This window comes from Oryzias latipes, chromosome 5 (genome assembly GCF_053564925.1).
Source record: "Oryzias latipes strain Hd-rR chromosome 5, Olatipes_Hd-rR_3.1".
NCBI lineage: Eukaryota > Metazoa > Chordata > Actinopteri > Beloniformes > Adrianichthyidae > Oryzias > Oryzias latipes.
In genome coordinates this window covers 24,502,220-24,524,484 of record NC_136241.1, presented here as the reverse complement: position 1 = coordinate 24,524,484, position 22,265 = coordinate 24,502,220, and the positions used below count along the sequence as shown (strand labels likewise).

Genomic DNA, 22,265 nt, shown 5'->3' with positions numbered 1-22,265 from the left:
GTGGTATTGGGCTTAATCGGTGGACTTCATTAGAGTACAGCAGACATGCCAAAAGGCCACAATCTGCACATGTGCAGAGATTTCTACCTTTGTTTTGCCTTTTGCTGATGATGAAATTACAAAAACATAAGGAAGTCACAAAAGTGCGACAGACTGCCGACTTGTTCAGGGTGTCCCCTGCCTTCGGGCATAAGTGGCCTGGATAGGCTCCGGCAGCCCCGTGACCCCGAAAGGGAACAAACGAAAGAAGACAAATGAATAAGGAAGTCACAAAAGTTCATTAACACCTGTCTTAACACGTAAACACACCCATGTCCAGCACAAGTTAACTAGAGCTTTGTGCAGATGCCATGGCGATATTGTGTTAAAGATAGTTCATGTTTGTTTAATTCTTTTACATTAGGTAGTGAGTGCATTTTTTTTTATTTCTTCAACTCAAGGTGGCACCATCCACAAAGGTCTGATACATATCCCTATTCCCACTATGGATATGAATACTTTAATTCAAAATAGCAGTTGCCGTGACAATGATAGCCCATAGCAACCATTCATTTTTTTTTAATTTCTCACACAGATTAATATGTGTGGCAATTTTTGGCTCTCTGTGTCAAAATAATTTTACCAGTTTCCATAGCAACCCATGCTTACAATTCCCACTTTAAATGTTCACTCCAAATCAGAAATGTTGTGTAGATTAAAAACAATTTGATTTTCGAACAGCATGCTTTCTAAATGTAATATTACTATTTTGGAAAGTTGTCAAAACAATACAATAACCATACTGACTGAAGTTTTATAAAGTCATGTCATGTAACCCTTGTGCTACCTTAGATGACCCCACCCTTACTTTGACGTGTTATCCCTACCATGACAAAGGTGGATAAAGGTGGAAAGATTTCATGTAATCCAGGGACACCAGTGAATATCACAAATCATTGAAGAAAAAAGGTTCAGAGCACTGTCTAGTGGGTCTAGATGACCCAACTCCCAATGTTAAAGTGCCTAGGATAGCACAAGAGTTAATCGAGCTGACCAAAGAAGTAGACTATTAGTACAATCTTCCAGAATACATTTACATGTAAGTAATACCCCAAATTGGGCTATTCCAGAGGGGATAGACAGTAATGAGGTCAATATGTGGGTGGTAGATCACCATGGTGATTTCAGAGACTTTAATTCAAAATGGCAGCCGTTGTAAGGGTGATGTTTCATAGCAACCAATTGATTGAATGTACGTGATGGGCTGATAAAAACATGTAGCAACTTTCAGGCCTCAAGGTCAAAATAATGTTTACGTTTCGTTTTCTTTTTGCCTCCAATAAAAATGTGCCCTAGTCCTTCTTTATTTAATTTATTACCATTTATAAATTCCTGTTAGTGACACAAGAAAAAAAAAACTCAGCACAAATCACCACAGTATTTTTACCATGTTCTTGTGATAAGGGGTTCTAAGCAAAGATGGAGACAGACACGACGTTGGGGAATGAATCGAATCTTTTGAACAGCTCACTAACATGAACGATGGGAATCGACTCACGGTTGTGCTGAGAACCGTTCTTTGTTTTTTGTTCTTTTTTTCTCCTTGTTCACAAAAAATGCTCAAATACGCATGTGGGAATTGTGAATTCAACTCCAGGGCACACACACAGGTATCGTCATGCTTTTTTTCTCCATTCATTCATCTTCTTCTGTTTGTCCCTTTCAGGGTCACAGGGCTGCTGGAGCCCATCCCAGCCACTTATTGGCGAAGGCAGGGGACACCCTGGACAGGTCACCAGTCTGTTGCAGGGTCACACATATCACACACCAATGGACAATTTGGAGTGACCAATTAACCAATGACATATGTTTTTGGACGTTGGGAGGAAGCCGGAGTCCCCGGAGAAAACCCACGCATACACGGGGAGAACATGCAAACTCCACACAGAAAGGTCCCCCATTGATGTTCTGTTTTCAGGTCCCCCAGTCGTGAACCGGGGGCCTTCTTGCGGTGAGGCAAGAGCGCTAACCACTGCGCCACCGTGCAGCCTGGTATTGTCGTGTCTGTTTTTTCTTTTACTGTTTTTTAGCAACAGTATTATAATTAATTTTAGTTAGTATTTTTTATTTTTTTCCTCTTTTTTTCTGTTCTGTTACAAATCTATTAAACTATTAAAAATATCAAACAGCCTTTTTTCTGTGACTACAAAGAAATCTCATTTTGTAATCAACAAATTACCAAACCAACATGGTACTACACAGAAACAGATGATTCTTGTTTAGTAGTTGCATATCATTTGGCATAAAAAAATCTATTTTTTTATTTTATTCTCATAAACACTTTATTTTAATACAACTATAAAACCAAGAGTTTAATAGACTTTGCACTGAGCATTTGTGGGTGGCTGTCTTTCTTAACTAACAAACACTCCAACTACCAAAGACACTGCAGTAGCGACGGCAGTTTACATTTTTCTTAATCGGAAAACCATTGTTTCAAAAACCACATGTTGGTGGATGCAGTCATCGGATGTTTTTCTGTTGTAGCAGTGTGTTGGTTTGGTAATTTAATGACTACAAAAAGAGATTTCTTTTTTGACTGCCATGAAGTAAGCCAATGTCATAGAAGGGGAGGAGCTATAGATTTCTTTCAAAAGACTTTGAAAACACGGTAACACATTTTTAATATTTTGACTCAGGAAAAAGTAGAATTGATACTAAAAATGCGGTTGTCATGGCAACGTCATAAAGGGGGAGAACCTATAGATTTCTTTAGGGATTTTTATTTACTGATGCGCCTGTTTTTGAAGATTTAGTGTTCCTTTCTTAAGGGATTCTTACAAGTGGTTTTACTAACTGAGCTAAATCAAGGATTTTTTAAATCTCATTTGATTGGTCAAGTTCTGGAGTCAGGATGGGCAAAGGCGAGGGATGTCAGCCTGCAGGCAGTCTGAGTGTCAGGACCCCTCCCCTTACTGTTGCAGCGAGGTCAACTTTCCTCCACCTTCAGATGTTTTGGGGCTAAAATAATGAGCTGTCCGACCAGCCCACTTCAAACAGCAGCCAAGCAGAAACTAAACAGCACCCTCTGTTGGCTGACCTCCATATAGCGGGATGTTTACAATTGTCTATCCCCATCAGTTAGGGTTAATTTCTTTCGGGGGGGGGGGGGGGGGGGGGGGGGGGTAAGTAGGTAATTCTTTATGTTTGTGCTTGTTTGTTTTGTTTGAATGTAAAACCCTCTGTGTTGTTATTAGTTTGAATTAATTTTCCTGCCTAACTTTCCGTCCCTTTTGGTTTGACTTGAAGCTCTTGTTTATTCCCCGTCAGCGTCACAGAGTACGGATGAACGCAGCTTTTTTGTGAAAATGAAAAAGCCTTTCCGGTGTAGACTCTTATTTTTTTAAACACATATGCTTCCATAGCAACCATCAAAGCTCAAAAAATAATTTTCTTTTTTAGCGACAAATGGAACGCGGCCCTACTATCGTCTTTACGGTGGGATCGATGTGGCCCCGCCCCCGCCGTGTATTCCTGAGCAGCTCCCAGCTTTTCCATCATCACCCGCAGAAAAACTGGGAGCTGTGAGCGGTGAGAAAATGTCAACCTGGGTGTGTGTCCTTCCGCAGCAGACATGAGAGGAGCCTCGGCCGCCTTCCTCCCGTCTCCAGCGACTCGCTCCCACCATGCGGATCCACGGCAGAGTAGTCGCGATCGCCGCGTGCTTCGGAGTTTTTCTACTTTTGTACTTTTGGGGGGGCAACGCCGCCGACGATCCGCTGCTGAAGGAAGTTGGAGAGGACTCGGGGGAGGACGGAGAGGAGGACGGCGAATCCTCCCCATCGCCGTCCGAGTTTGGAGGCAACGAGGCTGAAAAGTTTGCGGAGAAAGAGAGGTGGGGGAGCGTGCACGCGCACAGGTACGGTCACTTGGTGTTTTCCGTAGACCTTTAACTGTTGTGTGGAGACAACAGCTGTGATCGGACTCATGTTTGCAGCAAAAAAACAGACACGCTCTTAGATGGATTGTAATCTACAATCCGATCTTCAGTGAAAGGCAGTCCTTAATCCAGTTAAAATAATCGGCCGAGTTCACTGAAGGATTTAAGTTTTAAAGACCCAACCGGAAGTGGGTGAAATCGTGATTTTTAGCATGTCCTTGTGGCCTTTTGCTCATGATAGGGGACCTATATTAAAAAAAGCTGAAAATTGCATTTCTTAGATTTTTTTTATTCGAATCGTTGTGAATATAAAAAAGTTTAAAAACAACAGTGTATTTGTGACGTAAGAAGTGCGGGGGGGGGGGGGGGGGGCATTCTGTTGGTTAGCTCCAATATTGCTGCCATTTTTCTTGCACATGTAATGTTAGGTTGGGGGTGTGAGGGGCTTTGAACTAGCGGGAGAGCAGTGTAAACAGAGAGCTCTCGGCAAGAGGGAGAAGAGGGCAGGGTTGGCTGGATAGCTCCAATATTGCCGTCATTATTGTTGTTCCGGTAATCCTAGGTTGGGGAAGTGAGGGGCTATATGCTAGCAGGAGAGTGGTGTAAACAGAGAGCTCTCAGTAACAGGGAGGGGAAGGCGGGGTTGGCTGGATAGCTCCAAATATTGTTGCTCCTAGGTTGGGGATGGGAGGGGCTGTAAACTAGTGGGAGAGGGGGCGACAGTCCCGCCCACACCTCAGAGGCAAATTTCTAATAAACGACTGCTGCTCTACAGAAACTATGTCCTAGGAAACAACGGGTTTTGGGACTCTGGCTAATTAAAAGACTACTGGGAAAACCTTTAAAGATTATTGGAATGGGTCTTTAAGGACTTTTACTCAAGCACCAATTAATCATTTTTGGAAAATGCTGGAATTCCACATTTTTGTACAAGTCTTCCAGAACGCTGTTTCTTAGAAAAGTTCCTCCGGTTGATTAAAGACATTTCCAGTCATGGCTTCAGGCATCCTGCAGCAAGAACGCCGGCTGATGCCACGGTGGCGGCGGAACCAGCCGCTCAGACTGCAAGTCGTAATAAGTATTCCGCTTCAGAGCCAGACAGGAGGCTGGGGACACGGCAGATAAAAGCTGTTGAGGCGTTGCTGCAAGAAAAAGACCTTTGCGTCCTTGCAGGAGCTCCCCGCTGCAAGTGTGCGCGGCGCTGATAACGGAGATGAGGTGGAAAGGGGTCACCAGTGTCCGTTTAGAAAGAAATATATAAAGCTGGGAAAACCAATGTTTTTTTTCTCTCGGCAGAAACATGCCTGGATATGGATTTAATCTTACACTGCTAATGAAGTTTAAGTTTTATGAAATGGTTTGTAAGATAAGCTGAAAAACATGTAACTAAAAAGAAAAGAACAGTGCCATAAATGACATACTGACTGCTTGGGCTGCTGTGGAGAAACGAGCTATAACATAAAGTAAACAAAAGAACTAAAATAGATGAAATAATGTTTATTGAAAATTGGAAAAGGAAACAAAAAGAAAAATGCTAGCTGCTAAATGCTAAATTAGTTAAAGTACACAAAAGGTAGGGAATGCCATGGAATAAGTGCTATCAACCAAGTGTTCAAATAAATCTAGGATTTTAAGCTTTGAATCAGTTACAAAAAAAAAGCTTTATAAATTGGCATTAACCTCCGAAAACATTTTTAGAAATGTGCCCAATTGCTAAATTAGCGAAACACAGAACTGCAGGAAAACAGCAGAAAATGTGTAGGCTACATAGGAAATTACAAATCAAGATGACATTAGACGCAAAACCAGGAAAACAATACAAAATTATTTTTTCTAAAGTAAAAAACAAAAAAACAACAGAAGTCATGCTAAACAAGCTAAATTGCTAATGCTAGTTAGCATTTGAACATGTGGCCTAAAGACTGATGAAAGATAACTAAAAACTTAAACAATTGTTTAATTTGCTAATAAAATGACAAAAAAAGATTAGAATGATACCTTACACGACAAACGCAACTTTTTCCAGCATACATTACTTTTTCCGACGCGTTCGTTATGCAAAACACAATTTCCCATACACTCCTTTCGATTTCACGAAAAAGATACGAAATCAAGGGGAAAAAAAGAGTTCAGAGGAATGCTGGGATGGGAAAAACCTGTAGAAACACTCACAACGGGATTGAAGGATGTTCGGCGATTTGGTGGTAAATTGCAGATAAGGTGTTTTAATTGTCAAAACTGGGGTGTCTCAGCTCTACCAGCGGGTGGAGACCGTCGTTGAGTCAAAGAACGGCGAGAAAACCTTGGGTTTTAACCACAAGTAAACACACAGGCACTTGTTTACCAGAAAATGCAATTATTTGCAGTTAAAATATATATATATATTATTAATGTGTTGGTTTAATTTGGTTTTTCAAGACGAGCAGGCATTGTCTGTGTTGCTCATTATGTGTATCGTTTGGTTGTGTGACCTCTTGAAAACAAAGTAATGTGGAACAGTGTTATAAAAAATATTTAAAATGTACGTTTTCTAATGTTATTTTTACCCAAAATGCAAACAAAAGTAGGACAGTAACAAAAGGCGAAAACCTAAAAAGTAGATCTTTGCTGTGCTTTCTTAAGATTGTAGCAAATCTGCTGTTTAAGCCTAGTTTGAACATTAGAAAAAGATTACATACAACATAGAAAAAAGTTCTAGTTTGAGTCATTATATCTGGAATGCTCTGTTATTTCAGGTTTTGATTTTCTCTGCTCTGTTGGCCGTAAGTGCGGCTGGTGGGCAGATATCCCGTACAATCTGCTTCGTAGACAAACGTCTCTGTTTTTAAATCATATTATTTCCTCTTGACACATTACACGGCTTCCTGTGGCCAGAAATAGATGGAGGAGAGCTCCAACTGCCTCCACCCTCCACTTTATTGTCAGCTCCATGTCATAACATCTCTTTAGCTCCATTTGTTCCTGATATTGAAAAGACATTTTCAGGGATGGACCAAGTTTGTCTCTCGTGTAAATTTACAATACCATCTACTACTGAAAACTTGACTTTTATTGTTCTGTCTTTTAGTTTTTACTGCTCTATGCTGATTAGATTCTGGTATTAAACATATTTCTTATTAAATTAGCAATCTAGTAGACTATCTAACCTTAATTGCCATATAGGAGTTACCCAGGGCTCTTTTCTTGAACCACTTGTTTTTTGTATGATACAATTTTAGAAAACAAAAATAAAAAAATTGAGCATTGATCACGTTTTCATACCATTCTATGGTGAATCACCATCATTATCAAAAATAGAAGCTGCAGTATTCACAAAATTGAACACTAAAGGTTTTTCTGTTTAATTTCCGGTCTTAAAACTCCTTCAAATGCAGTTTAGGAGTTTTGTTCCCATCAAAGGTACACCAAGAAGGTGTCTGAAATGTCTTTTTACTGGTTGAAAACTCGACATTTTTGTAAGACTTGAGTTAATTGTTCTTGAAAAAATACAGTCAAACGCCTAATTTGAAGAACTATATAATCTGTTCGTCAGAATCAACCAAGAGGACCTGGTTGCAGACAACAAGGTGGCAAGACATCTTTAATCAGAACTGAAAATCCGGAAGTCTATGCCCCACACACACACACACACACACACACACAATTTTTGTCGCAAGCTCTTTTTTTTCTTGGTCCAAAAACACAAATTTAACTGGCGACCCGAGTTACGTTTCTTTGATCGTAGTTACTTATGGGTAGTTACTTATGGGATCGGCAGAGAAAAGCAGCTTTGCATCTGTAAGCAACAATTCTAACTGCTTTTTTCACGATATGCATATAAAGTGTTACATCCCAACGTAAAGCAGCTTTTCACCACAACAGAATAGGTGTTCTCACTGATCACATTAAGGGTGGATAAATTACGGTTGTGTAGGAATGTAAACACTGGAGCAGAGGTCCGGTGTAACAGTTTTACAAATATGAACACTTTTGTTTGTATCCTTCTTTTTTTTTTACATCAAGTCTTTTTATTGGTATTTCACATTTAAACAGAGGGTACAAAGGTACAAGTTTGGCAAAGTGTACAAAACTGATAACAAACCTCCAAACACCCTCCCCTCCCTTCCATTACTGTACCACTCTTTCAAACTGCAAATATATTTTGAAAAATCTACATTTTGAAAAGAAAATAAACCTCTCGCTTGCACATTTCCAAAATACAGTCAATCGTTAAATATTCTATCAGCAGTGAGATTTTAGTTCTTCATTTAATGTAAGAAAGGATTTCAAGTGGTATAGAAATCTTGTCTTCAACCTCTAGCAGAAAAGCGAATTTTCTCCAAAACCAAATAATATAAGAGATCATTTATCTACATCTTTAAAGTTTGAGTAAATTGAGCCTTCCATTTGAGAAGAATTGTTTGTATTTTTTTTGACAGGAATAAAATGATAACTCTTATTTTCCCCGCTCATGTTGCGCATCGAATTGTTAAATTCACATGAAAAAGTTTCAATAAATTGTGCCACAATTCTGAAAACTTGAAGAATTTCCATTTCCGACCCACGATGTTCTGTCGCCATCTTGTCTGCCACCAGGTTCCCCCTCAAATCAGAAGGCTATTAAAGTTGCACTGTTGTCTAAAATCGAATTAAATGAGCCAAATATGATTACATAGAACACAGTAGCCCACATTTGATTCTTTTCAACATATTTTTTCCCCACACATGTATCATAACTGTATTTCATAGACAATTACTGTCCCTGTATGAGTTCCTCTGCTGACTTTTGCTTTCTCCTGCCCTTTGTTGCTTCACTCAAACCCACTCCGTGTAACTGACAGGATTTGATCAAAGTCGTAATAAATTTTTAGAAAGATCTGATGCTTGGCTGAAAATCTTCACGGTTTCTAGGAACGTGTTTTCTTGAATCTCAATTGCTCCCGTTTTCTCTGCCACTTTGGAAATCCCCGGTCATCCCACCATCATCTGATCACACCAACTCTTTCTATTTTTAATTCAAGAGTGTTTACTACTTATAACAACTTTGAATAAATTCAAAGCCAAGATAATGATGATGAAGGTCAACCATGAAGGCTGATAGAAACAGCTTGAAAGTTAAGTTATTGCCTACGATTTATTCCCTTATTTATCAAAATTTTTGTGGGTATGTAAACTAATTCTCTACTAACATTTTGCTATGCAGCCCTTTAATATAATAAAAATTAATAATATAAATGCCATTAAAAAAAAATACATACTACTTAAAAAAGTTATTCAAACTAAAATAGATTAAAAAAATAACTTGCATGAGCATAACTGCGTATAATAGGAAAACAAGCCAAATAAGGAAGAGGTCAGATCATAAACAATATATTCTTAGTTAAAAAATAAATCAACACAAGTCACTGCTCTGTAATAAATTGATATCTTGACCCTCTTTTGGCATCTGTACCAGAAAGGCAACATTGTTTAGTGTTCAAACAAACGTGGACATGTGTCACTCTTGTCTGCTGCAGTAAAAATGTCTGTGTTGAGCTGTGATATGATCTAGAGCTATAAAAATGTCATCTTGCATGAGCGAGCTCTCTCTGCTCCCAGACTTTGCAGACTGAAGTGAAGATGAGCATGAAAGCTGCGTCCACCCATCCCTTCCTTCCTCTCAAGATTCGCATAGCTTAAGTCACTGGAAAGCTGTAAGTGTAAGAACAGATTTAGAAAATATATTATGCTTTTTTCCAAAAACATCAATGAGTAAATCTCTCTCTCTTTTTTTCAACTGTATCTCGTCTTTCTGCACCTGAGCATGCTTCGTGAGCGGCTCTGATATCCTCTCTTTCAAAATATGTTGAATTTAAGTCCATCAAATGACCCAATTGCATATTAATAGATGAAATGCCCTGAAGGTGTTCTTCGTAAAGTGGATTCTCTCTGTATTCACTCAGCTCGTGTTCACTTTCCTGTGAAGACGCTGCTTGTTTTCTGCTGTTTAATAAGCAGAGAGCTCCTCTCCCGCTCACTCAAAGGAATTCAGTCTGGTTGGACCCCTTCTCTGATGGCTTCCAGATGTGGGCGAAAGCCCGTTAAGTAGCTCTGTGGATTTTGTTTTGCCATCCAGTTTTGATATTGGTCGGCCAAAGACTAAATTAGTTTTCGTCGACATTTTTGTTAATTTTTGTGAAATTAAGATTTTTCGGACTATGAGGTTCACCAGACTATAAGGCGCAAAGTCAATGAACGGAGAATGAACTGCCCATTTCCATAGATGAGGTACACCAAATTATAAGAACGATTAGACAAAATGGGCAAAACCGCATCACCCCCACAAGGCTCTTGACTACAAGTAGCTGTAACCGTCCAACAATCTATCTATGTGATGCATTATTAGTCCTCCTCGTTTATATATAAGTCTCATAATCGCCCTCCAATCTACCTTTCAAATGTCACTTATCCTCTGCATATGAAGTACTTGGAGTCCTAATATTGTTTGTTTTCTTCAAAAGTGTTTTCTTAGTCGCCTCATTTTAAAGCAGAAATGTCTTGTTTACTGATGCTTTTGTGATGTATAGTAAGTGTATACTGAGGACCTTGTGGATGTGGTGTTTGATACTTGTGGAAGTCTGGGGTCCCTCGCCTGGACTAGGGTCACCGAAGCCAATAGCTGAAGCAAACGCTGGGCTTGGGGTTTGTTGGTGAGTGCCTGATGGTCAAATTTTGGGTCTAGGCTTAGATTAGTTACATGGGTTCTCTGGGGTTCCAGAGAATGGTCAAAGGCAAAAGTCTCTGCTTTTCTTGACCAAAACTGCCTATCGGGATAGAAAATCGGGCTGCACGGTGGCGTATTGGTTAGCATTTTCACCTCACCTGGTTCAAATCCTGGCTTGAAGCTTTCAGTTTTTGAGTTTGTATGTTCTCCTTGTGCATGTTTGGGTTTTCTCTGGGAACTCTGGCTTCCTCCCACAGTCCAAAAACATGCTTCATGGGTTCATTATTCTAAATTGTCCCTAGGTGTGATTGTGTTTGGGTTTGTGATTGTGTGAACTGTCTAGAACAGAGGTGGGCACTGAGGGCCGCATTCCTGCATGTTTTCCAGCATACCCTGCTCTGGCATGTTCTAATTGGCTGGACACACCTGAACCAGGTAATCAGCCATGAGTAGGGCAAGACTATCTGGAAATCATGCAGACACACCGGCCCTCGAGGCCTGGAATTGCCCACCCCTGGAATGTAGCCCGCCTTCGTCAAACAGTAGGATACAATGGATTAAGAAAATGGATGGCGGGATTGAGATGGAAAATTGTCTTTGGAAAGGGACATGAGAACCAACATTTAGGGTTAGGAAGAAACCTGAGCTTGTCCTTGATCTGAACTCACTACCCATATTCTGTTTTTTTTGAATATCGTGTTTTGACATAAGGATTCCCATAAATACACTCTTAGTCATAGCTAGGTGCTTGTCATTGTGGCTTTATATTCTGCATGTGAGGGAAGAATTCTGGTGGGTACATGGTGCAGGTTGTGAACAAATCAGAGATTACAAGAAAGAGATTCCTTCTCATGGTGGCTGGGATCTCCTTTAAAGATTAATTCAGGAGGAACTCAGAGTAGATCTAGTACTCCTACAAATTAAAAGGAACCAGTCAAGATGTTTTGGAGATCTGACAAGAATGCCACCTTAGCATTATGGATCTGGTCAACAGGGAGGAGTTTTGCAGCAGAAGGTAGAAATACTCCTGTCCCTGCAATCTGAATAAAAGAAAAAGGATGTAGTGAGCAATCAGTAGAAAACTTGGAAAGGTGGAATGTGCTCTGAAAAAAATACAACTGCATGTTTGAAGTTCTGTGGTTTGCAAACAGAAGTGGTTGAAAGTGGAATGCAAGCTGAAAATTCGTTTTGTCAGAGGCAACAAGCAGACATTGTTTTTCATAAAGTCATAGATACGTCATCTATCTTCTTAACCTGCTGTATTCCTTGTTAGGGGTTACAGGCTTGCTTGAACCCACCCAGTCACTGGAGGGCAAAGGCGGGGTACACCCTGGACAGTTCACCAGTCCATTGCAGGGCCTGGATCCAGATCCTGGATTGGGATATTTGCCCCGGACCAAACATAGAACTAAAACAATGGGATACATCAAGGTCATTTGGAAACAGCTTGACTGCATTTTCACTTTTTATTTATCTATGTTTTAGCAAAGCGGACTCTAATGTGGCTCAAGCCTTGACCAAGCGCACCAGGGATGAGGACTTGATGCACTTGGCCGTAGTGGCATGTGGGAACCGTCTGGATGAAACCCTCACTATGATCAAATCGGCCCTGCTGTTCAGCCAAAAGAAGATCAAGTTTCACATTTTCTCTGAGGATTCCTTGGCTCCACAGTTTGAGGAAAGGGTAAGACTTGCATCCATTCATTTTTTACTAACTGTGTACAAACCAACAAACTTGATGCTTTCCTTTTTAAGTTTAAGTTTCCTTCTTTTTTAATTTATGCTGCATTTGTTAGACATGGTTCTTTGTCTTTGTTTGATCAACAATCGGTTTCTCCACGTTAGTTGTCTTGAATGGGATGGTGCTCACCCGAACTGGAGTGCAGACCAAACAAGAAAACTCTATTTCTTGTTGCTGTGAATGAGACTCACAGTTCCCTTGCAAATGAACTCCAACGCGGTACACTTTAGTGTAAATGCACAGTGCCTTTCTGCAGACCAGAGAGAACAGAAATCTAAAGGCAAGAACCCATAAGAATTGGGAAAATTGTAAATTGTAAGATGACACTGCAAGTTCTGCATGGTGGTGTAGTGGCCTCACAGTGAGTAGGCCCTGGTTCAAATCCCAGTCCAAATATATGCATTGTAGGTGTGTGTTGCCCTGGGATGGACTGGCTGTTGGTCAGAGTGTAGCCTGCCTTTACCTAGCATTAGCTGGTATATGCTCCTGCAATCACATGGCCATGAAGGGATTTAACCCTTTACCACCAGAGCCTTAGCCTCACTGTTGATATTCTTTGGACTACCGTAACTCTTTGAGTGTTTAGGCAATAAATGTAATTCCTATGGATTCTGAAGTGGAGAAAAGCAGCAACGTGGTTATGCAATCATGGTGAATCAGCTGACACTGATGCAGAGAATAGCAGTAAAGCCAAAATGCAAAGCCGCTTTTCTCAGAGTCCATTGAAATTATACTAATTGCTTAAAGGCTTGAAAAGTTATGGTAGTTTTTTTCTATAAGCGTGTGCTATCCCCTGACAAAAAATCTCTGTTTGGTATTAAGCGGTCGCTTGTGTTGTTCTGCTTGCAGCTGAGCCTCTGGCCCCACTCTGTCAGAGTGAGGTTCCAGTTCAGCGTCTACCCCATCTCCTTCTCGGTGGGAAACGCAGAAGAGTGGAAGAAGCTCTTCAAGCCCTGTGCAGCTCAGAGACTTTTCCTTCCTGTGAGACGCTAGCTCTTTCTTCATCCTCAACCATGCTTTGTTACTAATCAGCAAATTACAAAGGCGATGACTTGAACACTGAATCCATTTGATTTTTTTTAAATCCAAAGTTCACAAATCAAGTCGATATCGATTTAGTGTTACAATTTCCATTGAAAACTATTTTTATTTGGTTGTTAGAATTGTGTTTAAGAGAACTAGTGACATAAACCAACCAAAGTGGACTTTTCATCATTCAAACATTTTACATAAAAAATGGCTTTTAAAGGGAAAAATGGTTGTTGAATTTAAAGAACTGGTATTGATAACTAGTTGCATGATGTATGTTTACAATATTTTTTAACAATTAAAAAAAAAACAAAGACTTTTGAAAACGTGTTTAAATCATGCAGCTTGACTTTTTTTTTTTTTTTAACTCAACTCTTTGCTGTTTTTTTTTCCCGTCAGGTCATACTGAAAGACGTGGACTCATTACTCTACGTGGACACGGATGTGCTGTTTTTGCGACCCATGGATGATATTTGGGGTTTCCTGAAGTCCTTTAACGAGACCCAACTGGCAGCCATGGCGCCAGAGCACGAGGTGCCCAAGATCGGATGGTACAGCCGCTTTGCCCGCCACCCTTTCTACGGGGTCACAGGGGTCAACTCTGGCGTCATGCTGATGAACCTCACAAAGATCCGCAGCACGCTCTTCAAAGTAAGTTCCTACTACGTACGCTCTGCAAACTACCTTAATTCTTCGACCTTTTATGCAATTCTGACAGAGAAAAGCGGCTGTACGTTACTACTAAGGCTGCACGGTATGAGGATAACTTGCAATCTGCAATATTGGTGATCAATATTGCGATGATGATATAACTTGCGATACATGAACAAAAAAACAACTACGGTAAATACATCATTTACATTTCACTGCAACAGTTTAATTTAAAAAAAGGTTGGGCAAACCTGAACATCATGACGTCACAACTATTGTCCCCTTCTTTGAAGATGAGGGAGAAGTTTCTGAAAAAGCTAAATATGTTGCCATGGAGATCCAAAAAGATAGTTTTGGACATCATTGCAAAAATGGAAACATGTTTCATGAGCCCCTCGAAGAGCAAAAAATGTAATCATTGCCATGGTCTGTTACCTTCACTGAAGTTGAAATTCTCTTAGCTCATATCAGAGAGATGCAGGCCATGAGATTTGACAACCATGTCACACATGTTCACTAAGGTCCAGTAGGTCTCTGGGTAGGGGGCAAAGAAGGCCCAAGGTTTTGGCTTGATCAACGCTGCTTGCAGCTTTAATTAAAACATGAATTATTATGCACAGAACACGGTTTATACTAAACCCCAAATTGCTTTTTTTAAGCCAAAGTTTAAATACAGAGTACAGAAATATTTGCATTAGTTGAAGTTTGGCTGTCCTGCTTTTCATTTTCAAGCTAAAATATCAGAAAAACGTTGGAACAAGATTAAAGCCAAATAATTTTTAACAAAGATTAAAATTGTTTGGAACATTCATAAACCACTAAAATATGATGCAATTCTAGGTAGCTGACAAAAACTAGCAAAATTGTGTGGGGAAAAATACGAAAATGTTAAATTATAAGGGAAAAAATTGCAAAGTTGTTGATAAGTGCTTTAAAAAGTTAAAAAAAATTACAACCGTTAAAATTAAAGTCAAAAAATACATCAGTAAAACAGTTTTAGGTTTTGTAAGTATTTGAGAAAATGATGTCGGCAAAATGATTAAACATAAACTGCTTTGGGTTTTTTATCTTGGCTTTACCTTTCCCCATCTTTCTGTTGTGTTGATTTTTTTTAACAGTGCATTCTGTTCTGCTTCCTGATTGGCTTTGGACCTTCTCAATCAATCAATCAATCTCCTCCCTACCATGTCTCCTGTACAGAATGCGTTCAATTTGACAAATTTACTTACATTTCTGATCGCTTGCAGAACTTTCTTTTAATTCCATAATTCTTGACTTCAACGCTTTAAACTTTGACCTATTGCGTTTTTTGTTTTTAGTGCATAACCCCCCACAATAAACAAGGGAACATTGTGTTCAAAAACTATTTTTTGGTCAGTATAAATAAATAGAAAATTTTCCGTTTTTCGTAGAATCACCCTGTGCGATACGCGTTGTGCAAAAGACGACGGTAACTGCGATAAACTTAAATGTTTACACACGTGCTAAAAGAATCTCATGGCAATTGTATTTAACAAATTGCATAAATCCCTATCATGTATTTGACCAATCGGATGCACCCTTTCACACCGTCGACCAATGGCATGGAGCCCTTTTATGTTAGACGCCCGCCCTCTATGTAGACGTGGGTCAATTGGAGTGTAATCGGTTATGTTGACTCCTATTTAAATAAAACGTTTGCAGTGAAATGAAAATAATGTATTAGTTGTTTTTTGTTCATGTGTCGTAAGCTCATTGCAGCATTGATCACTAGTATCACACATTGCAAGCTTTCCTCGTGTCGTACAGTGTAATTATTGCATAACCCTTGTGCTATCCTAGGCACTTTGACATTGGGAGTTGGGTAATCTAGACCCACTAGACAGTTCGCTGAACCTTTTTTCTTCAATGTTTTGTGATCTTCACTGGTGTCCATGAATTACATGAAATCTTTCCACCTTTATCCACCTTTATCATGGTAGGGAGAACACGTCAATGTAAGGGTGGGGTCATCTTAAATAGCACAAGGGCTAGTGGAAATTAAGAGATTTCTTTAGGTCTGGGTTTGCTCAGAGTGCAGGATAACAAATCCACGACTTCTTTCTGCATTCTGCAGCTTGTTTCTTTGAGCTCCAGTCCAAAGGCTGAGTGCTTTAAAGTGGCTGTGATTGAAGCCTTCCAGATTAGCACTCTAGCATCACAGACTTCTGCCCTCAGAACTTAATTTAGCAGCTTCTCTGGCAGCGGGCTTGCCAGAGCAAAGCGGAATATAAATGTTCTCCTCCTTTGATCATGTCTGCCTGCCGCTGAGCTGTTTGTGTTTTTGGTGTCACAGAACAGCATGATATCCAGCGGCTTGTCGTGGGGGGATCTTCTGCATCCACTCTATCAGAAGTACAAGAGCCATATCACATGGGGAGACCAGGACCTTCTCAACATCATCTTCCATGACAACCCAGGTGCAGTTTTTTTCTCTCTTACTATTCGGTTCACTCTGCCTTTTTCTGGCATCAAGTTCAGCCATTATTTTCCCGAAGCTGGAGTGCTTGGGGTCATTTCTGGGAAGAGCCTGAGATGTTCAAGGCTGGGATTTAGTGAACCATCTTGCTCAGGATTTCCCCTTCTATGTCAACAGTAGATCAAGTTGCATGTTTCTGAATGCTCTCCAAGTAGGCAGACTGATGTAACCCATAGAATTCGAAATGGCAAAAATGTACCTTTAATTGGGGTGACTGTATACGACACCTGGACTGAGTGAGTGTGACTTCACCAGCGTTCGAAATAAGCGGTTATCCTGTGGTCCGAGACAACCTGATTTCACGAGGACGTCCGACTTTTTAAGATAAAACCGAGTGTACACGAACGATGTCACGTGACTTCCGAACGAACCGAGTAAGCCCAAATGACAACATTGCACCTGCATGTCTTGTTTAAAAGATCAGGGATATTAGTCTTTACTGCTACTGCAGCGCACAATGTAAACATGGTATCATTTACACATGTGTTTATTTGAAATGGATGTTATAAATATTACTTTATATTTGGAATGCTGTACTAGTCCCAGTCCATACAAGTGTTCTAAATTTTAAAAATACTCATTAGGTTACAGTGTTGGTTAATGTAATCAATTTTCTGATATATTATAGGGTAAGATAAAGTATTTTCATTTGACCGTAAAAGTTTTCGATTTACATGGCAATACTTTGTGTAACCAGATGCTTTCTAACGCTGCATCACTCATAGAAAATGGCTTATTTCTAGCTCCAACCAAATGAAGTCAATTCAGTTGCCATTTTCCCCCCACAACATGACCATGTTGGAGCCAGACACTGACAGTAAGCAGTGTTTAGTCCCTGTTTGAGACAGTGTTTCTATAGTAACCGATCTCATCCATCAGGACTGAGCTTGTTGGAAGGCCACACCCCTACTATTTGAAAGCGGGCTCAGGAGAATCTGTCAATCAGCAGTCTCGAATGTTTAACGTGAGACCACATACTTATAATGCAGCATCTGTTTGGTCAGTTTATGACTTGAATAACTTTCACTACAGAAAAGAATATGAAAAAAATAGGATTAGCAAGAACATGTTTAGAAAATAAAACCAAAAAGTCTTTTGAAAACATGAATGTACTTTTCCATTTCCAAGACTAAAAAATAAATATTAGGTAGATTATAGAAACCAAACTGCACATGCATTCACTAAAATTTGACTTTTAAAGGTTGTCATTTCAAATTTTCCCTTTTTTCAACTTATTTTCTTCAGACTACTTTTAAAATGCCAAAAAGAAGGGGGGGGGGAGCTTATTTGTGCAAAAAAAAAACACATTTATTTTTTTACATATTGTGAGGTTTTGGGTCAGCTGGGGTAAAGCTGGTGTGTTTTCTACTTGTGTGTTCTCTTTGTGCAGAGTGTCTGTTCATCTTTCCCTGTCAGTGGAACTACAGACCCGACCACTGCATGTACGGGAGCAACTGTAAAGCCGCTGAAGAGGAGGGCGTGTCCATCCTGCACGGCAACCGTGGAGTGTATCACGACGACAAGCAGCCAGCCTTCAAAGTCATCTACGACGCCATCCATGATGTGAGTGCTCCCCTTTTGAGAGGATGTCCGGACGCCATGACGAACAAAAAAAAAGTTCAAACTGGGTCCCAATCTGGCAGGAAACACTCTTTTTCTCTCCTTAAAAGCTTTCAGAACTATTTAGAGTGAATTATCCAATATCCTTTCTGTTAGCCAGTCAATAAAGGTTTTTTTTAAAGATGGTCGCATGACTCAAACTCTTCTTCTGAGGCTCCCTAGCCAAAATGGTGTCACTCTTATGGTCCATGAGTTTCCTGTCAACAGAAACTTTTATTTTGATATCAAACACACAAAAATCTTAGTGCACATATTGATCAGGTCCCAAAGTTATCGAGTACAATTTTACAAAAAAGTCTGTGTTTTTTTTTTAAATATAGGATCAAACATTTTAATGTTTGTGACTTTAAATATTGTTGAAAGATTTGAAAAATCGGATAATTTATGTGATTCTAAAATGTAATAACATAAGTATTTTAGAAATAAAACTAATGAAAACAGTATCTGAAATGGAGAAGAAGAAAAAACAGTAAAAAAAATTGTTTTGTAAAATAACCAAAAGGTTTGTAATAAACAAAAATTATAAATAAAATTATTACAATATTTTTTTGAATACAAAGACGTTTATTTAAAAAATTATAAAGAAACCGTCATAATGAAGTAAATAAAGGTATAACTCCTGTAATGAAGGTTAAAAGAAAATAACATGTGTAAAAGCAGTGAACTAATATTGTTTTATTAAATATACAGAAATAAATAAATACATTGGTTGCTTGTAGAACTTTCACTATATACAGGAAGAGAAAAAAAAAATCAAAATATGTACTGTAGGTTTCAAATGTTGTTTTTTGCATTTTGTTTTCAGACTTTTAGACAGTCATACTAATAAACATTAAACATTATTTACCAAGAAGACAACTAATCGCTAAATGCAGATATTTATTTGGAGCGTATATTTTTAGGATAAAATAAGAATTGTAAGAAACTATAACCCCAACTGAAAGCCTGTGTTTAATTGCGACCTGTATACGAATTTGTTTAAAATTCCTTCATTCATGCTCTTCAGAAATTGACAGCCTTGGATTAGGATTTTTTCACAGGTTATAGTGATGAAATTTGATAAATTGCTGTAAATAAATGATAAAATAAATTAAAAAATTGAATGTGCTGCCATAAGACCTGAGCATTCCATGAGGTAATTAAGACAAAACTAGCAGAATTTGATTGAACTCAAAACGTCAACATAAAGGCCCGTACACACCGGGACGAATATTCGCCAGGCGTTATTCGCCAGCGTTTTTCGCCACGTTTTTTGTGTTCACACCCAGGCGATTTTCGCTGACGGTGAGCCGAGCGAACATGCAATTTCATTCCCTGACATTAGATGGCGCTTAATATAAACAGAAATACTCCTGTACACAAGGTGGCGCTGCGCAACTTTACGCTTCTTAAAGTCGTTTTTCACTCAGAAGAAGAGAGCGACTATTTACGCGCTTGTCAGAATAATACAAAGAAAACATGAATATTTCAAGCATCAGTAGCTCCAACTGGTACTTGGTAAGGGGATATTTTAGAATGTCCGTCATTATTTCTTTGCGGCAGTGTTGACGCTACTTGGCGTCTATCTTCTTCGCTGGTATGTGTGCTCAGCAAGGCAGTTTTGTGTTTGAGCGCCCCCAAGTTGTGTTTTACTGTAACTTCAGAAGCTCCAGACACGTGTGCAAAAGCGCCATTCTCATTGGTCGAATAGATTTCGACGCGTTGCGTCGAAAAAAAAAAACGAACCCGAGGCGGTTTTTTTTTTGACGCTTTGTCGCGTGGCGTTTTTTCGCGTCGGTGTGCACACTCTCATTGGTGCCCTTTGTTTAGTCACGAGGCGTTAAACGTCGGCGAAAATCGCCGGCGAAATTCGTCCCGGTGTGAACAGGCCTTAAAGCTGTGTGTCATCAGCAAAGCTGAGTAGCAGAAAGATCAGTTCACAGTAGAGCATATTACTCTAACTTCGGGTTTGAACTGCAGCAGTTTTATAGCACAATAATATAATTGGATTCTGTGGGGCTCATGTTAAAAAAACAAAACAATCTGGGTCTGTTTTTTGCTTTCTGGAATCTTTTTAGGCCCTGTCCGAATTCCTTCACTACTCATTACATAGTGCACTATACATTGCCTTCTTCATTTTGTAGAGCTGTCCGAATCTACAATTCCAAAATCCTGTGCCCTAGAAATTTCCCATAAGTCTCTGTGAAAAACCAGTGTGCACTGATGCTCACTAGATTGGCGAATATAAACCAGAGTGCATTGTGTTTGAACAATGTTTGTGAAAACATTTTATTTTATATTTATTATTAAAATCGTTTTCATCATCAGAACTCCGTGGACTCATAAACGATCATTGCAAAACTCTCATATTAATTAGATTTTCACTTCATGAAATCGATGACGTCATATTCGCCATAAAAAAAGTAGTGAGCATGGTGTCTGAATTGCTAATAAAATCCAGGGCACTACGTAGTCCTGCACTATATTGTGTTTTAGTAGTTAGGGAGTAGGGTGGGAATTCGGATATTGCCTTACTCTGACAGAGATGAGCCTGCCAAGGACAACTGGGGCAGAATTTTATTGTTTAATGCCTGAAACTGAGGGCTGTCTCTGAATTCCCTCCCTTCTCCCCAACTCCTGAAACACAATATAGTTCAGAACTTATTTACCAAAGTAAAACCTAAGAAATTCGATTGTAAATATGAAGACTCTAAAGCCAATGTTCTCATAAATTTTTAAAATTATTTAGCCATTTTCGCCAACACGCCAAAGCCCATCAATAGGCAAATTGATGATGATTTATTTTTTTAAGTATAATTTTTTTTTTTTTACCTTAAGTATGGTAAAAACAATTTTTTTTCCCGAAAAAAATTGTTTAACCGCAATGCATTGTGGTCTATATTTCCTGATCTACTGTGCATCGATGCTCATTAGTTTTAAGCAGAGACCTCAGGGACTTGTCCAGGGCACTGGATTTTGGAATTGTAGATTTGAACCCCCCGGAAAAAAAAATGGCGAACGCCACAGAAAGTGCATAAAGTAGTGAGGGAATTCGGACACAACCTACAAAATTGTCTTCCTGCAGCAGCTGGCTGGGGATCTGACGTTACGCCTTTGTCTCCGCAGTTCCCTTTCGAGGACAACATGTTCCAATCGCTGTTCTACCCGGTCCAGAGCAGGTTCCTGGACACGGTCAACACTCTGTGCGGTCGCATTCCCCAGGTCTTCCTCAAGCAGATAGAGAAGACCATGAGGAGTGCTTTTGAGAGGAAGGTGGTGCGCCATGCCAGACCTCGAAATTAACAGCCGAAGACCATGTTGCCCCACCCACACCCCCATGCTGTGCATTTAAAGCAGACGCAACCTGTGAAGGATCATGAACTCTACAGAAATAAAAAAGTAAATAAAAAGAAACCAAACAAAGAAGTCACTTTTTTATTTATGTTGAGAAAAATGCTCATCTCAAGCATTTCTAAGCGACTAAAATGAACATTTTAAAGGTTCAATTGTATGAGAGCAACTCTTGGACAGTTTAAAGAATGGTGAATATTTTAGCGTCACCATGAAATGTGAACGAACCACCACTGTCTGTATTAAATGTTTGTATGTTAAATGTTTGAAAAGCACTTTTTAAAAAAGATTTTTTTCTTTTAGACCGTGAGACTTTGCCTGACCGAGTTGGACAGATTGTGCAAGAATGTTTTATTGGAGTGAAGTTTAAACGCCATATTAATGTTCATGTGTGCCATGTTTACCATACAAAATAAATGGATTTGTGTAGGTGTGTGTGAGCCTGTAATATGAATCTGTGCTGTTGTGACCCACGTGTTACATGGAAAAGTTTGTGGAGTCTACATATGTTTTCAGAATTAAAATTTTTGCAAAAAACTAACCCATTGTGAGTCTTTTTCCCCCTGCTATTACCTTGTTTGCTTTTGTCCTGGTAAGTGGGCGGAGTCTTAAAGACACCACATTCTTTTATATGAAAGACCCACTCTGATAAAATTGTGTTTCTGTTGTTTTTAACATGTTCTCGTGGCATTTTTTCTGACGATGGAAGAAAAATATCAAGAAAGTTAAGCTTGAGATTGCATTTCTGAGTATTACTTCGTTCAAATTGTGAATTAGGAGCAGACAAAAAATGCAG

The 22,265-nt window shown here is 39.3% G+C and overlaps 1 protein-coding gene across 2 annotated transcripts; it reads left to right on the top strand.

Moving 5' to 3' along the window:
* The first annotated feature begins 3,465 nt into the window (after nucleotides 1-3,465).
* gxylt2 (glucoside xylosyltransferase 2) lies at nucleotides 3,466-22,010 on the top strand. Of its 2 annotated transcripts, none has more exons than XM_011475243.4 (7): nucleotides 3,466-3,874; nucleotides 12,087-12,285; nucleotides 13,192-13,323; nucleotides 13,771-14,022; nucleotides 16,337-16,460; nucleotides 17,910-18,082; nucleotides 21,245-22,010. In XM_011475243.4, the coding sequence occupies exons 1-7, from the start codon at nucleotides 3,666-3,668 to the stop codon at nucleotides 21,419-21,421; spliced, it is 1,266 nt and encodes a 421-aa protein (XP_011473545.1). In that variant the 5' UTR covers nucleotides 3,466-3,665; the 3' UTR covers nucleotides 21,422-22,010. The 2 variants fall into 2 exon arrangements, with proteins under 2 accessions (XP_011473545.1, XP_004068977.1); XM_004068929.5 differs by having other exon boundaries at nucleotides 3,475-3,898.
* Nucleotides 22,011-22,265: the final 255 nt, after the last annotated feature.